This window comes from Zalophus californianus, chromosome 8 (genome assembly GCF_009762305.2).
Source record: "Zalophus californianus isolate mZalCal1 chromosome 8, mZalCal1.pri.v2, whole genome shotgun sequence".
NCBI classification, from domain to species: Eukaryota; Metazoa; Chordata; class Mammalia; order Carnivora; family Otariidae; genus Zalophus; species Zalophus californianus.
The window spans coordinates 52,416,504-52,434,733 of record NC_045602.1 but is presented as its reverse complement, the minus strand read 5'-3'; the positions used below and the strand labels follow the sequence as shown (position 1 = coordinate 52,434,733).

Here is an 18,230-nt window from a genome sequence, read left to right as displayed (position 1 = left end):
ATATATTCCCCAATCTAGGAAGGCCTCCCCATTCCCAGACTTCGGGGTCCAATCCAAGGCACAGAGAACCTCAGGCCCATCTCCTCCCCCTCCTACCTCCTACTGCACTTGCTGCCTGCACCTCATATTTGGTCTCATGGTTGGGTTGTACTATGGGTATTCTGCTTTGGGGCCATGTGTCTTCTCTGCCCCACTAGACTGCAAGCTCCACGAGGGACAGGATGGCAGTGGCTAATCTGAAGATGACCTGTCACTGTAGGCTGCTGTCGTTTCAATAAGCAATGGGCAATGAGATGCCCGACTATACTTACCAGGCTGGATGCAGTGACTTCACTGCAAGAAACTCCCTTAGGGCTAATCAGGAAGTGATCCTGCTCCTTGCTGACTCTCAGCTGGAGGGAAGACACATGTTCTCAGTGGCAAGGAGACAGAAGGGTTATTTCCAAGAACACTCTGCTTGAATCCCCACTTCCCCTGAATCCACTGCACCTAAAACTCACACCCAAAAAACCCTTATCTCCCCCGCAGCACACGAAAGATGAAGAGGACCTGGCCTTTATTGGAACTGGGGCAATGGACCTACAAGAGGAATCTCTCAATGATCAAGGGTAGCCCTAGAAATAGGATCCAGGAGTTCTTAGCTCCTTATGCAGGGAAGTGGCCACAGGGAAGGTTGTCTATTTCAGGTGACCACAGTGGTTAGAAATGTTGGAAGGGCTCAGTGCATGGCCATGCCGACAGGCAGGAGCTCTCTCTTGGGATTTTGTCAGGGCCACATGCAGTACCCACCCCACTCCAAGATGCTCTGCTCACCGTGACATAGGTGTCGCTCAGCTGGGCCCAGCCATAGAGGTCTAGGAGACGGTACACGCTGCTGATCTTGCACCGCATGAGCCGCTCCCCCTTGGCCAGGTTCAAGGGGTCAGCTGTGTGGAGGTCATTGATGGGCGTCATCATGGAGAAGTCTGCAGGGAAACAGGGTGGGGACAGGGCAGCTCTCAGGGTCGGGGCTGCTGTCTGCCCCCCTTCCTTCCTCGCCCTAGTCCTCTCTAAATTCTCACTGACACTACAACTGCACAAGAGACTTCCACAGGCAGGGAATTAAATATTCTTTGGCCCTCATCCAGGGGGAGAAAATCCATAGAATGGATAGTTGTGCCCAAGAAAGTCTTCTGCTTATTCAGATAAAAATGGCATTGCTTTTGGTCAAAAATCATGGCAAGATTCAAACCACAAAATGAAGGGTTTTTGGGATGTCAAGCTCAAAATAAATCCTTAAGATGGACATTGAATAAAAGCAAGAATAAGTTTCTGAGTGGAAATATAGGTATATTTCATCAGTTAGTTTTGGAAGAAGATACTAATCATTAGACCTGCTATTGTTTATTGTTTTAAACTATACCATGTAATATAACTTTTCCTCTGCTTTGGAAACAGAGCAAATCAGGAAGTCAAGTCAGCCAGGAAGTAAATTCCTCAACTTCTTCTGACAAGTCATAAACTTCCAGAAGTCAGTGTGGTTAGCTGAAGGGCTTCAGGCTTCAGGCAGGCCATATCTGCTCCCCTCTGGATGTGCAGTCCCTTGGTTAGTTATGATTCTTTCAGGGAATTTGGGGAGATATGGAAGGGATCTGGAAATGGGCCTAGAGGGCTTGATGGTCTTATCTTCAGGGCACGTAAGGGGTCTAGGAAGTGGTGTCCAGTCTATCCCATTAAAAATGGTGACCGCTCCCTGTGTGCCTCCAGAAGGCATAAGAGGGCATCTGAGCCCCAGCACTTCCAATTAGTCAGTGTCTAGAAACCAATAAAAGAATCAATAGGAAAGCGTTCTGGCTTAAAATGATGTCTGGCTGGGAGCCTCCTGATGCTGCCTCTCCCAGCATCCCACTAAAAACTTTAATGGATTAAATGCCTTTTAGAAGCTTCCACCATCTCAATAAACTCGCTATTACACACTGTGATATCTGTCCTGCATCAGGTTTGCCATTAGCTGAAATGATGAGATGGTCTACAAAGGTGAAGGTGGACCTACAAAGATGCTGTTGGGCCTACATAAAGCAAGCAGAGCAAACCTCGAAACACCCATGTCAGGAATATAAACCCAAAAAGCTTGTGCCCACCAGAGGAGGGATACCTCCAGGGCATGTGCCCAGGAACTGTAGTTGACAGAGAAAGAAGTGGTCCAAAGGCTCAGTAGAACTGGCAGAAAGAACAACGACGAAATTCCAAAGTCCGCAATTTCTCATTGGAATTGACCATTCTGGTATCCCCTCCTCCTCTCTGTTCATTCCCCGGACAAGTAATTACCTCTTTACTTCATCCCTAGCAGCAAGAAGGAAGGCATATCAAGAGCATAAGCCCGACAGACAAAGCTGGGCAGGGGGAGATAATGGGAGAGGGTCTTCAGACCGAGATTTCTTTAATTCCTTCTCTTACAAATAACTAGGGAATCCCAGGGATGGCAAGGAGGCCAGAATAGGTCTAAAAACATGCCATCCCATCTTCTGTGTCCTGTATCAGTGTCCCCCTCCCCCACTCTGTGGAGCTTTGCTGAAAGGATTACCCCACCCGCAGACCCAGAGTGGGAGAAGAGATCAGAAGGCTCCACGAGCACCCCAGAGCCTCTGCTCTCAGGGTTTTAAAAGAAAGAATGCTTATAAGTTAAGGTGACTGAAGGCCAAGTTTATGACTCAGATCTAACCAAGCCATTTACTCAAGGGACCTAAGAAAACACAGAAAAAGATGAAAACTCCCCAACCGCCCCCAGGAAAGCTAAGACTGAAGGACACATGATTGCAAAAAAAAGGAACCAAAATAAAAATACAAAACAACCACAAAATTCTAAGGCAAATGGAGCTGGACAAAGAACAACCTGTCTGCTCTTGAACTCATGACTCTTGGAACTTCCCCTCTCCACATTCCCTGACTCAGATACCCTGGACATGCCCGAATCAGATTTTCAGACATCCAACTGTCTTCCTGACAGATGCTGGTTGGTGAGGCAGTGGGAATGCTGGTCAGCTCTATTTCTCTTTCAAAAGAAAAAGTATAAGAACGGAGACATGAAAACGATGAGAAAGAATAGGATAGCTAATGGAGACAAAGACCAGAGAGCTGGCATATAAATAATCAGCACTCACATAACAGAAAACATTTCTGAACTGAAAAACAGACCTGTGTAAATAAATTATAAGGATTTTCTACATTCCACAGGAAAAAGTCCATAAAGAGAAAAAGCCTACAGTTATATGCTTCCTGGCACATTTCTGAAATACAAGGATAAGGGGGAAAATGCACAAACATCTACCAAAAAAAAAATGTTGGTTACCTACAAAGGAATGAAAAAACCCCGGCTGTTTCAGATTTCTCTGCTATAGCAAGAGATGCCAGGAGACAATGCTATGGGAGGGTTACCAACAAACAACACTAAAATAAAGTGACATGAAACAGGTAAAAAGAAAAGAATCATCAGAAGTATGCCCAGCAAATATAAAGAAAAAAATAAACAGAGGTCATAATATCATCAAAGTAGAAATCAGGGAAAGCCATATTCCTTTGGAATATTCATCCCTGGCAGCAAGAAGGGAGGCAGAGCAAAAGCATACGCCCCCCTAGACAAAGCCAGGCAGCAGGGGCCATGGTTGGGAGGGGCCACTGTGGAGGTCATTTTACATGAATTAAACATATAATCCATCATGAGGCTATAGCTATAAAGAACATTTACGCTTTGAGTAACATTTCCTCAAGATACAAAGCAAATGCTACCAGAAATACGAAGAGAAATGAACACTAATTAAATATACAGTGGAAGACAACACGACTCTCAGTTTCTACAAAATAAAAATAAATGAAGATACAGATTAAATACTATGCGCTGGAGATAGAGTCTCTGCCTACATATCATTCAAAAATGATATTATTAGGCCACAGAGAAAATCTCAATAAATTCTCAACATAGACATTAAATAGGTCACATTTTCCAAACACAATGCAATCAAACTAGATGTTATCAACAAACCCTTAAAACATTACAAATTCAGTCACTTGGAAATGAGAAAACACACTTCCAGATAGTTCTTAGAATAAAAATAAAATCAAAACAGCAACTGCAAACTATGTAGAAATTAGCCATAAAGGAAATATTGTGTCAAAATGCATGGAATAAGATGAAACTTACACTCAGGGAAAAAAATTCATAGTCTAAAATGTCTTTGTTATTCAATTAAATATGAAAATAAAGCATCCATTTTATTCTACTCTAGAAAACATAAAAATAACAAAATAAACCAAAGAAAAGTTATGGAAAAGAATTAGTGAATAGAAAAACAAGATCAATGAATCCGGAAACTAGAAAATTAGTAGAACTAATATAGAAATCCAAGAATTGGCTTATGTGAGAAGATCTATAAATAAACCAACATCTGGATTGGCATAAAAGAAAACAGGAATAATAAAAAACTAATGATGTAATGTATAGTGATTAACATCACATAATAAAAAAAAATATATTGCCAGAAAAGAAAACGGGAATATGCAACATCAGGAATGAGAATGGGATGTCTTCTCATTCACAGCAGAAAGTTGAAATGATAGAAATAATACTGTAAATCACTAATAATTTTGAAAATCTCCATGAAATGTATTATTTATTTAAAACATATGATCAAAATTTACTCAAGCAGCAGCAAAATAAATTTTTTAAAAACCCTAGATGAAACTGAGAAAAATAATGTTATAAAAAATGTTCCAGGTCCGGATGGCTTTACAAGTGAGTAATAAACCTCCAAGGAAGAAAGACTTCCTATCTTATTTAAATTCTATCAGGACAAAGAGAAGTATGGAGTTCACCTTGATTTATCTTATGAAATTATAGCCTTAAAACAAATACTAAATGAAGACTGCCCAAAAAGTGAATTTCTGACCAATCTCACGTATGAATATGCAAATCCTGAATAAAAGTCTAGCAAATCAAATCTAGAAGAGTATTTTCAAAAGGATGCAACAAGAGCAGGAATGACTGATTTCACAAATGAAAAAAGAGTTCAATGTTCAGAAATCTATTAATATAATTCATCACAGCAATAGTTCAAAGAAAGAGAAATCAATAAATGCCCAAAATGCATTTTATAAAATTCAACATCCATTTCTGAGAAGAACCCATATTGAACTAGAATAAAAAGATACTTCCTCAACATGATACGAACTCAAATTCTTGTGGTAAAGGATTTCTATTAAAGTCAGAAACAAGACAAGGACGATTACTCTCTAATCTATTATTAAACATTTTTTTTCTGAGGGTTCTAATGGATGCAGTGAGAAAACTGGAAAAAGAAACCAAAGGGTAAATGTTGGAATGAAGGATTCAAAATGACCATTATTTGCAGGTTATGTGATTTTTCTATATACAAAACCCAAGAGAATTAACTGAGAAGCTATTAGAATTTAAGAGTTCAATAAGAAGCTGCTTTCCCTGGATGACAGCTATAATCAGAAACAAAATTGAATGGAGGAAAAAAAATCATTTAAAATAACAAAGTTAGGGGCGCCTGGGTGGCTCAGTCGTCATGCGTCTGCCTTCGGCTCAGGTCATGATCCCAGAGTCCTGGGATCGAGCACTACATCAGGCTCCTTGCTCCACAGGAAGCCTGCTTCTCCCTCTCCCACTCCCCCTGCTTGTGTTCCCTCTCTCGCTGTGTCTCTCTGTGTCAAATAAATAAATAAAATCTTTTAAAAAATAAAAAATAAAATAAAATAACAAAGTTATATAAAATTTCCAGGATAAACTTAACAAGAAATTAGTAGGGACTATAAGAAAATAACTACTAACCTTCTCTAATGGACATTTTTTTAAAAAAGCAAATAAACAGAAGACATACATCATTTCTGAACAGACTTAAAATTCATTTGTGCGAATATTTTTAAAACACCTACACTGTGCCAGCTACTTTTCTTTTCTTTTCTTTCTCCACCCAGGTGCCCCATAATGACTGCTTTTTTTTTTTTGAGATTTTCATTTTCTTAAAATTTTTTAGTTATGTTAATCACCATACATCATTAGTTTTTGATGTAGTGTTCCATGATTCATTGTTTGTGCATAACACCCAGTGCTCCATGCAGTACGTGCCCTCTTTAATACCCATCACCAGGCTAACCCATCCCCCCACCCCCCTCCCCTCTAGAACCCAGCTACTTTTCTGAGTCCAAGACACTATTCTAGGATACAGCAGTGAACAAAACACAAATATTTTTTCCCTCATGAAGCTTATATTCTAATATAAAATTGTAAATTTATAAATTCTCCACCAAATTAATCTATTTATTTAATATAATCCCAATCAAAATCCCAAAAGGGAATTTTTGAGGTATGCAGGGTGGGGGGGAACTTGACAAAATAATTCTTATTTTTAAAAATAATTAAGGGTATTTGTCCCATGAGATGATAAAACATGGGGAAGGTGTTTCTGAGTGTGCAATCAAAAGAGGAACACACAAAGGAAAGTAACAATGGATTCAGTTGCATGGAAATTAAAGAGTTCTACAAGACAAAAACATCATGAACAAAAAAGGCAAAGGAAAAACTGGAAAAAGTTGCAATATATTTGATAGATAAGAGGGAAATAGCCCCATTTTATAAAGATTTGAAAAAATTTTTTAAAGATTTTATTTATTTATTTGAGAGAGAGAACGAGATAGAGAGAGAGAACATGAGGGGGGGAGGGTCAGAGGCAGAAGCAGACTCCCTGCTGAGCAGGGAGCCCGATGTGGGACTCGATCCCGGGACTCCAGGATCATGACCTGAGCTGAAGGCAGTCGCCTAACCAACTGAGCCACCCAGGCACCCCAAGATTTGAAAATTTTTAAGAAAAGGATATGTGAGTAGGAAAATTGGCAAGGAATGTGATAGGCAATTTACTATTAAAAAAAAATCATCCCAACGTGTATATGAAAATACACCCAAAGTCGTTAGTGATCAAACAAATGCACATTAAAACACAAATAAAGTACTATTTATCACCTATCAAATCAGGAGGATGAAATGAATGGTATAATACATACTACAGATCAAGGTGGAGGAAAAGGGCACTCTATTGCATTGCTGGTGGGAATGTAAATTGGTTCCATCTTTCTCCATGGTAATTTGGCATTATGCATTAATGTCTTTAAAACATGCAAATACTTTAATGTAGCAATTCTATTTCCAGTAATTTGTCTTTAGAAAATAGTCATAGACTAAATGAAAGGATTTATGGCACTGTTGTTCATAAGAGCAAAAAGCTGTAAACTAATTAAAAGTCTAAAAATGGGAAACAGTCTAAAAATAAATTATGGCATATTCAGTCATGCCATAGAATAGCATACTTTCACCAAATATATTACAGAATCCTATTTTATTATGTGAAAAATTAGTTAAGATATGTTAAAGCTATCAAACTTGCATGTATAATATGATTCCATTTTTGTTTTCCTAATTTATATATGTTAAGAGAAAAAGGCTGGAAGGATATACACCAAAATATTGAAAATAGTCATTTCTTAGTTGTAAGAACACAGTACATTAATTTTAATTTCCCTTTCTTGATTATTTCCCTAATTTTTATCATAATCCTGTATTTATGTTGTTGAGGGAAAGTATTTTTTGATGTTTATTTCTTCAAGGTTGTGGGCAGAACTTCAGAACCCAGGAAGAGGGTTTCATGCCCAGGCCTGGCTGCTTGTGGTCCTTGTCTATGGAGTCAGGTTGGTCTGTCCAGTGGGATACCAAGATACTGGCTTCAAAACCCTCCTCCCCTCCCTACCACTCCAGCTGCAAGGGAGAGGCTCCACGGGGTTGAGTAAAGAGCAGCCCAAGTCAAGGGCTGCTGCTAGCCCACGAGGATTTTCCTTCAGTTCTGTATCCACAGCTACGGTAACAGGGAGCGGAATCTGCACTCTCCACTCCTGGGTCCTCAAGCAGAGGCCATGTAGAAGACTTGGAGTTGCAAAGCTCCTCCCTTCATGCTAACCCACTTACGAAGGGGGATGGAGGAGTCACATAGAGGTTTCCCTGCCTCTCAGAACAGTGACACTCTGTCATCCTGTCCCTTCCCCCAACAGAACCAGAAAGAGGTTTTCCGGTAGGTCACCATCCCCCTTCTATTTCTGGGCACCAGGAGTAATTCTCCTGTGGGTCTTTAAATCCAGCAGCCTCAGAAGCAGAGCCAGGTACCGCTTTGGCTGCCCGCCCCCCGCGCTGGCTAACTCAGCTGCACCGCTCACTCTGTAGCCTGGCAACCCACCCTCTCTTCCCCACCTCACTTCCTCCACTTCCGTTCCTGGCAGCTCCCCAGCTCCGCACGTACTCATGGAAGATGCTGGGAAGACTGCGTGGGAGGTGCTGGCCATGAAGTCCGCGATCTGCCGCAGGGCCCAGATGTTGGAGGAGTTGTTCCCCTTCTTCATCTGCTCCTGGATGAGGCCTTCCAGTTCTTCCCTGAAAGACTGAAGCAGGCCCCAAGGTGCTGGTCCCCCCAGTGGATCTCATGGGGGGGTCTGAGGACCCCTCTTCCAAGAACCCACCCCAATCCCCTGGGTCAGCTAGGCCAGGGCCACACATGGGATCCCTGGGCCTCAGGGGACATTGGGAATTCTAGTGGGACCTCAGGAGCCTCCCCAAACTACCGTTTGGGAAGCAAAAAGATGTCCCCTGTTGTGTCCCCTTTGTCCAGGTCCTTCCTGAGTCTAAGTGATATTCAAGACGTCCCTCCCACTTCCAACCCCCCCTCACTGCCCCCCCCACCGCCCCAGGCCATCAGACAGGGCAGGGCTTCACTTTAGTAATTAAGAGACATTTTAAAAAGCAGAGCTGGACGAAAATGTGTGCCATCCTCCCTGTCCGTCAGCCATGCCTATGGCCCTTCTGGACCTCAGTTTCCTCAGGTACTGAAGGATTTGCTGTCCTCCCTGTCACTTCCACTTCTAATGTCCTGCTACTCTAAGCCTGGTTTTTCAGACCATAAATAAGGCAGGACGGTCCACCAGGTGGCAGCAGGGAACACTCAGGAGGAAACGGAGCCCCTCAGGTGTTGGTCAATCTATAAAAGGACAGAAGAAACATGAACTCCTTTTGTCCCATTTCTTGCCTGCGAATAGAGTTCTATCCATTCAGGCCCCGAAACTTGGGTTGGTACTAACTCTGCCACTTCTCCTATGACACCTGTCATCTCTCCTAGTCCCACACTGGAGTTTTCCCATCATCCCAAAGCTTTTAGTACCTGCCATATTCCTCCAGGCTTCCTCCACAGCGTCACCTGTCACCAAGACCTCAGGCCCATTACCTCAGTGCTCCTCTGTGAAGCCTGAGCATTCACCGTGTGCTCTCAGCCAGGGTCACACACAGCCCACCTACGTGTTCTGTCTCTCCAAAGCCCAGTGGGGACTGAGGCAGAGCCCCTCCTGGCAGGCACCTGGAGATGCCAGCTCCAGCCTGAGCTTCCCAGCCCCTGGGATCATGCACTGTTTCCTGAGGACCCCCAGCTCTGCCGCCCTCACACTCCTTCCACACCGCTCTTCCTCTCCTCACCCAGGGCCTCTATCACCCTCCTACTTCCGTGGTCCATTAGGCTCATGCTTTGTTCTTCTCAATGCAGCACTTGCTGCAAGGATGAGCTCTGTGTCCATGCCACGCAGGTACCAACTGACCTCAAGTCTGGGGCCATGGTAGGGTGATCATGACTTGCCCTCCCTGCCCTGGCCCATAGTCCTCTGTATCCTTCACTCTGGCCACCTCCTGGGGCTTCCAGACCCTCTTCACCTCTACCCCATGCCTGTCAACCTTATTGCCCCGACAGTGAGTTCTTTGCGGTGCTCAAAAATGGGGGCCCCAAGCCTTCCACGTGGCGCTCCCTGATGGCCTCTGGTTTACAGGACTATCCCTGTTAGTTCATTGTTACAACTTTTGGGGAAGGCTGGAAACTGAGGCAGGGCTCCTGTCTCCCAGACCCACCCCCTCCCCAGTACCAAGCCAAACCGCCTGCACATAAACCAGGTTTTTGCCCTCTACCAGTGACCAGGGAGAAAATGAAATACCCACAGGGCCAGGCCCGTCTTGCTCAGGGGGCTTAAAATTGCTACAACACTGAGCAAATGAAAGAGGAGTTATTTATCTTTCAGGTTCAGCCAGATGAATGGGCGGCGCCGCCTCCTCGGCTCCCTTCCCCTCCTCCTCCTCCTCTCCCGCCCGCCTGGGGCGGACCCCACTCACGGGGCTCTCCAGGATCATGGTGACGCGCTTCTTCTGCTCCATCAGGTTGAAGTCCTGCCGCAGGTCCGCCGCGCGGCTGCGGAGGCGCAGGTACTCAGGGTCGTCCTCAGAAAAGCGGTCCAAATACTGCTGCCCCTGCGGGGGCGGCGGCGACGCAGCCTCGGGGACAGTCTCTTCACTCATTGTCCTGGTGGGCTTATAATTCGTTTCTGGAAGCCTACAGAGAAGGGAAGAGGGAGCTCCCAGTCCGAGTACAGTTCCATACGGCAGAGGGGCTGGATTCTTTGGATTCACGAGGGAGGCGGCTATTCCCCGGAGGGTGTAACCTGAGCCGCGGTTTGGAGGGCAGGGCGCCGTCGGCTGCCCATCGATAGGGGGCGCTAATACATCATCGGACCTAGCGAAAATCTGGCACTCGCCTAGGGGTCCACCACCCTTCCCTGACTAACCATCTACACTTAAACTGCCACACCAGGGTGGAAGTGGACAGTTCCTCCGGTGCAAGCATGATCTGCATACTTTTTGGAGCATTTTTGTGATGCATACCTACGTAGTGTAAAGCCACATATTGGGAATTAGTACTTACTAATGTACTATATCTAGACCTGATCCCTGGAATGAGGACTAGGGCAGCCTTTGGAGAGCTGGGCTGGGAACCCTATTTTTTCTACTCAAGCATGTTTTTTTTTTTTGTTTTTTTTTTTGCCCACGGCCTGATGGTAAGAAGGAATCTCTTCTCTTACTATACTGGAATCTTCCTGAAGAAGCAAGCTGCAGCTCCAGTCTCCACCTCCCAGCTATGGGGCTTTGACCACACCAGTCTCCCTTTGTGTGTCAGCATCACTAGGCCTTCAAATCTGAGTTATGCCCCTTCAACACCCAGGGCAGCCTTACAGAGCCCCCTAGCCTTCTCCCTACTGTGTGATCCCTTTCTTAGCAAAGGCAAGTGCCTTGACTGAACAAGAATTAGCTTTTGAACACCAGTAGAGAGATGCCAACAAAAGAGCATTACGGGGGATCGGGACAGCTGGCTTTCATCTTTAACCTGCCCTCCCTCACTTTACCTCCATGAGCTCACATTTGCATTCCACAAGGAGGTGGAATGCTCTCTTGTTCTCTTACAGCACTCCTGCCTCCTTGTCCTCATCTGTTCTTCCCCCTTGGCCCATTCTGTTAGCCCAAACCTTGACTTTCCCTACAGCCAGCAGTTCATTATGCAAGAGGCCTTGCTGACAGCCAGTAAAGCATAGTCTTGTTGGTGAGCTGTCTGCAACATCTTCTTCCATCTTCTCTCGAGATTCTACCCTCCACCTTATAGTTCCTCTGAGTGGGGCAGGTGGGTGAAACACTAGGTAATGGGAGAAGTGGGAATCTACCCCATCAGGCCAGAACACTCAGGTGATCTTTCTTCCTTTCCCTCTTCTTTCATTTTTCCTTCCTAACTACCTACCTACCTTCTTTCCTTCCTTCCTCCCTTCCCTGCCCCTCCCTTCCCTTCCCTGTCCTTCCCTTCCCTTCTTCCCTTCCTCCCTCCTCCTACCCTCCCTTTCCTTCCTTCCTTCCCTCCTTCCTCCCTCCCTTCCTTCTTTTTCCCTTTTTGGGAATTAGCAAATTCAAGGGAGGGCACATGTACTACTTCCCTCAGTGGACAGCCTGAACCCTTGGCCTAGAGTAGTGGTTCTTAAACTTGGGTGCATATTGGAATCCACTGGGGAACTTTAAAAAATACTGCTATCAGGGATTTTAATGTTATTAGTCTGGGGTGTGATCTGAACATCAGGATTTTTATGTGTTTTTTTTCTTTTATTATGTTATGTTAGTCACTATACAGTACATCATTAGTTTTTGATGTAGTATTCCATGATTCATTATTTGCGTATAACACCCTGCGCTCCATGCAATATATGCCCACTTTAATACCCATCACTGGGCTAACCCATCCCCCCACCCCCCTGCCCTCTAAAATCCTCAGTTTGTTTCTTGGAGTCCATAGTCTCTCATGATTCGTCTCCCCCTCCGATCCCCACCCCTCCATTTTTCCCTTCCTTCTCCTAATGTCCTCCATGCTGTTCCTTATGTTCCACAAATAAGTGAAACCATATGATAATTGACTTTCCTGCTTGACTTATTTCACTTAGCGTAATCTCCTCCAGTCCCATCCATGTTGATGTAAAAGTTGGGTATTCATCCTTTCTGAAGGCTGAGTAATATTCCATTGTATGTATGGACCACATCTTCTTTATCCATTCATCTGCTGAAGGGCATCTCGGCTCTTTCCACAGTTTGGCCATTGTGGACATTGCTGCTGTGAACATTGGGGTGCAGATGGCCCTTCTTTTCACTACATCTGTATCTTTGTGGTAAATACCCAGTAGTGTAATTCCTGGGTCATAGGGTAGCTCTATTTTTAACTTTTTGAGGAACCTCCACACTGTTTTCCAAAGTGGCTGTACCAACTTGCATTACCACCAACAGTGTAAGAAGGTTCCCCTTTCTCCACAACCTCTCCAACTTTTGTTGCTTCTTACCTTGTCAATTTTTGCCATTCTAACTGGTGTAAGGTGGTATCTCAGTGTGGTTTTGATTTGAATTTCCCTGATGGCTAATGATGATGAACATTTTTTCATGTGTCTGTTAGCCATTTGTATGTCTTCTTTTGAGAAGTGTCTGTTCATGTCTTCTGCCCATTTTTTGACTTATTTGTTTTTTGGGTGTTGAGTTTGAGAAGTTCTTTATAGATCTTGGAAATCAGCTATGGACATCAGGATTTTTAAACGCTCCCTGGGTGATTCCAATAGGCAGCCAGAGTTGAAATACCACTGGCTAGATGTTAATAGTTGTACCATGTAATAGATGGCATCCATTCCAGATGTTGGCCATTTAGCAAGCCAGCCAAAATGGCACAAACCTCATCTTCTAACACCATTGCCAGGTGTCATTTCCCATGGCTGTCCAAACCCCATCCTCCAACTCCAGTCACCAACTGCCACCACACACCTAACCTGGGACAGCCGGAGGCTCCAAATGCCACCATTGCTGCTTTTGCGAGTTTGCCAAACCACGACACCTCATCTTAATTCTTTCACTAATTAATCATTTCCTTATGAATGCCCTCACCAGATCTCCCCCAACCAGCACCATGCCTGCTGGGCCTATAGATGAAATATTTGCCTGTGAGTGACAGAGTATGGAGGAGGCATCTTCAGGAAGTGGCAGCCAAAAAAAACCCCAAAAGCAAAAAAAAAAAAAAATCTCTAAAGAAAGATCTGAAACAGATTTGGCAGGTTGCTAGAATGGTTGAAATTGTACTTAGTAGCATTCAAGCCAGATTCTTCAACTAAGTGGAGAAAGAGTTATTGAGTCCATCAGGGACGTTTCCAGTGGAATTAGCTCTGGACTAGAGTCAGAGTCTACAGTATCACCCTCACTCTGTCATTCTTTAGCTTCATGGGCTTGGCCAAATAGTAATTTCCCTCTTTGGGTCTCATTTTGTCCATCTCTAAATGAGGGAGAGAACAGAATAAACTCTGGGGCCCCTTCCAGCTCTACACTATATGGAGTGAGACAGATTCATGTAGAAAATGAAGGATGGAGGATCTGAGTTTCCTGGAGCAAGAGACCTTCTTCCTGCATCCTTGTCTGTCCACCCCTGGGGCCTCTCCCTCAAGCCAAATACCAAATGGGCAACTGCAAAGAACACACATGACCTACTGACATTTGCCTTATAGGTTCAAGTTAATCCCACGTGCGTGGAGCGAGTTAAAAATACCTCACCTCCACCATGCTCTCAGACAGCCTCACCCCTGCAATAATAAGCAGTAATAAGGTATTGCAAGGACAAAGACAATGGGAGTGCATCAGAGCTATGCAGACATGAAGTCACCACCCAGACTCTCCAGGGCAGACAGCACTGCAGACATTTTTCCAGAGGCACTGCCCCTCCTGTTTTAATTCTCTTTAGAACTTTGGAAGCCCCAATCTTTGAGGTTATTTTAAAAACAAAACAAGCAACATTCCAATGGGTACCATGGATATGCACATGGAGATGAGCTCCCTGTGTTCCTTATGACTCCAGGTCCCACCAGCTCCAGAGCCACCTGAACCCTCAGCTTCTCTGGGATTAGGATCACTTTGGTCAGCACAGCCCAGTACTGAACCTTCCTAGCCTAAATCCTTTCTATTTAGGTGGAAAAGGCTGACCGTCTTTCCTTCCTCTTGGAATGGCTGCACTCCCAGGAATGGGTCTGTGAAGGCTTGAAGTAGCATTTCCCTCCCTGAAGCACGAGGAACAAAGAAGCTCAGGTCCTGCTGGAGAGGAGCCCAACTACCATGCCCCCCAGGCCTGCCTTCACTTCTCAGAGCCCATCCCCAGAAGGTTACTCCAGAGAAGCTCCGTTGGGAATGGAGTAGAAAATGGAAGCCCTGACTCCCTCATTGTGACAACGGGGGCCAGAGAAAACCACCCTTTGACTTTGTGAACAAGAGGCATCCTTTTGGGCTCCTTTTTTTCCTTCCAAAGTGTTGCACAGGTGACCAAAGTTATGTGCAGTGTGGCTTACTGGTTAAAAGCATGGACTCTGGAACAAGCGGATGATGAGTTCCAGTCTTAACTATGCCACTTATTAGCTGTGTGATCTTGTAGGGCAAGTTACTTAACCTCTCTGTGCCTCAGTTTCCCCATGTATAAAATAGGGATCGAACTATTTACCTCTTTAGGCTGTTGTGAGGATTTAGATGAGTTAATGTATGTGAAGCATTTAAAACAGTGCCTGGCATATATCAAGTGCTATTAAGCATTTGCTCTTATCATGGGTCATTTAGGGGCTAGAATCATTATAGCATCAGGAACTTGAGTAATGAGAGGCTCATGATTCAACTGTAAACAGGTGCATACTCAATAGCTGTAATTATATGTTGTAGTCCAAAGAACTAATCTGATCTTGAGCTATATTAACAAAAAGAACACCCAGAAAAAGACTGACAAGAATGACTAGTTCTCTGACCAATACTGGGAACATGTCAGCTTGGAGATCACAACAAAGAGGATAAGCAGGGTGGTGACCATCAGAGGCCACTGCTTGATGGGCCAGGTGTGACATCATAAAGAATATATCTCGCCTTTTCCCCCCATTCCTGGCACAGAACTTCAAAAAGTCTTGGGATTTCTAAAATATCCAAAAAACATTAGGAGGGTCTTTTGTTATTCATGATGAGCTCATTTCATCAAACCTGAATTTATGCTAATGAGGTGATTTATGGTGGGCCCTTAGATGTTTCCAGGGAGGGACTGGCCACCAAGAAAGACCAAGCACCTGATTAGAGGGTTGGAACTTCAGCCGCACCCCCAACACGTGGAGGACAGGAGGGAGGACTGGAGGCTGAGTTCAGTCAAGCGGCAGATGATTTAAACCACCATGCCTAATAGTAATAAAGCCCCCCACTAAAAATCTCTGAACATCAAGGCTTGGAGGAGCTTCCTGATTGGTATACTGGGATGGTGATGCACCCAGATTCTAGAAGGAGGGGCACAGAAGCTCTGCACCAATCCCCCACCCTCCCCACACTCTGCCCTATGCATTGCTTCCATTTGGCTGTTCCTGAGTTAAATCCTTTGTCATAAAACTGTAGTCACAGTTACAGTGCCTTCCTTGAGTTCTGTGAGTTGTTATAGTGAATTAGGGATTAAAGGGCAGCATGGGAACCCTCAAATTTATAGCTAAGTGAGTCAGAAGTGCCTGGAGGTGGCTTGTGGCTTCTGAACCGGGGGCAGTTTATTGGTGCCCTTGCCCTTTAACTTGTGGTAGTTAACCTGTGTGTCCTTTAACACGGCAGAGTGTCAGAACTGAGCTGAACTGTAGGACACCCAGTTCGCTAGTTTGCGTCAGAGAATTGGTGACGGAACAGTACTGGGCAACTTCTATTCATGATTTACTTTCATTCCCAGGACCACTCCATAGGGCAGATGTTAATGTCACTATTTTACAGATAAACTGAATCACAGAGAGGTTAGCTAACTTGCCCATGATCACACAGATAACAGTGGAGTCAGGATCTCAACCAGGACTATCTCTGGCTCCAGATCTGCACTCCTCCACTCCACTCCACTCCCACAATTCTGCTGGTGACTGGAAGCTCATCCTGGTGAGACGGACCCAACCAAAAAGCGTGCCTCACCCCCCATCACCACCCAAAAACTGCCAACAAATTACCGGGAGGCTGGACCAGCCTTATCCCAGGCTGCTGCTTCTCAGTGCTCGGCCCGTGCACCCTGCTTTGCTCTCAGGGACGCCGACCTCATCTACAGGATTTCAAACATCTGGATGAAAGCTGAAAAACACAAGCAACAAACATCAGGGTCTTGTCTGCACCACCAGGACTCCTTACCCTGTTTTTGCAGCACCATTAGGTGCTGATTTATTGTAAGGACTGCGGAGAAATTCTTAAAAATGAAGTAGAAATGAAATTTTATTTTAAAAGCAAATTATGTCTATGAAAAGGTAAAGAAAGCTTCATTATCTTTACAAGTGGGACCAAAATTTTTTTCAAAGAGAGGAATTGGAAAATCTCTTCACTGAGTCCTGGCTTTGAGGACCAGAGGAGAGAAGCTGTTCTGCACAGTGGAGGGAGCAGGATGTGGAACTCCTGCGTAAGCCTGGAGGGGTCCTGGCTGCCAGGCTGGAAGGCATTGTGACCCCTTCCTGATACCACCCCCCAATACTTCACTAATAGCTACTCAACTCACAGACACTGGTATGAGAGAATTTTGGATGCTGTCAAAGAAGCAGAAGAAGCCTGAAGAATATCATGCCCTAGGACAGTGGAAGGGTTTGGGAGGTGCACAGGCCATGAATTGGATTCAAGACAATTTCACCAAGCATTAGTATCTTACAAACAAGGATGAGTTACTGCTCTAAAAATCCTGGGGATCAAGGTCTTCAAAGGGTTAATCATCAAAATGTTTAAGCAAACAAACAAAACCCACAAGTGATGGTTTCCCATTTTCACTTGGGCACTCTGTTGCTCAGAGTAAGGATGCTTGTCTTGCCCAGGGCTGGCAGCATCCCCAATACCAACTCCTATTCCCACATGGCTCTGGGGCCAGTCCCTGTCTGTCCTTCCTCACCGGCCAGTTCAGCTCCATCCCTGACCTGGCACTGGCCACAGCGGGGCATCTGGAAAGACTTAACCTACCATTGAGGGGCAGAGAGAATCCATCTTGGTAGGTATGGTGTGGCTGAGGGAGGCCAGGACACTGCATGCCTACTAAAGCACAGCTTCCTTCTCAGCCCAGCCAGGGTACTCTGGGCTCAGCATTGCAGTGCTATGATGGCCCCTGAGCCCAATCCTGATGCTCATGGCTCTAGTTAGGGACCCGGCAGTTGCTTCCATAACCTAGTCTTGATGCTCTGCACGTCCAGCTGCCAGCTGGGGTCCTCCTCCCATTAGTCTTATTTTTAGCTAGAACAGGGTCACAGGCACCACCTTATGCTGCTTCTGTCCAACACGAAAGGGAGCCCTGCCTTCCAGAGCTGGCTAGCTCTAGTGCAGGGTTTACTGACATATCTCTGGATGCTGTTCTTCTGAGGGGTGGCCACTGATGTCTCCTAAGGACTAATCCGCAGCCTCGTAAGTTGCCTTACCTGAAGCATAAGCTTCTTCCCCTTCCCCAGCAGCCCGTGCCACAGAGGTATGAGGTTGTCTTGTGGTCATAACCTGCTAAGGTTTGGATTTTCAGAGTCTGAGCTATTTCTTGTTTCCACCAAAAGAACTAATTTTTTGCCTCCAGAAGTGACCTGTGCCATTCACATAAGACGATAGGCATCTGTCCCCCAGATAAGTATACACTGAACACAATAATTCCTATCCCAATCTCTGTTGGTGTTGAAATTCCACTATTAGAGGCTCATTCCTTGGGTTATAGTATTATCCCCTGATTAAAAATGAAAATATGTCTGAGAGGTACCATAGGCAAATGTTGTAAAACATTCCC

General features: G+C 44.9%; 1 protein-coding gene across 2 annotated transcripts in view; it reads right to left on the bottom strand.

Moving 5' to 3' along the window:
- ADD2 (adducin 2) overlaps positions 1 to 18,230 on the bottom strand; it is a 111,026-nt gene that overhangs the window by 36,993 nt on the left and 55,803 nt on the right. For both annotated transcript variants that reach the window (XM_027622600.2, XM_027622601.2), the window contains exons 2-6: positions 16,450 to 16,567; positions 10,241 to 10,457; positions 8,340 to 8,478; positions 814 to 965; positions 312 to 392 (exon numbers count right to left, since the gene is read on the bottom strand). In XM_027622600.2, coding sequence (XP_027478401.1) covers positions 312 to 392; positions 814 to 965; positions 8,340 to 8,478; positions 10,241 to 10,423 — 555 coding nt within the window. In that variant the 5' untranslated portion in view covers positions 10,424 to 10,457; positions 16,450 to 16,567. The remainder of the gene's footprint in view (positions 1 to 311; positions 393 to 813; positions 966 to 8,339; positions 8,479 to 10,240; positions 10,458 to 16,449; positions 16,568 to 18,230) is intronic.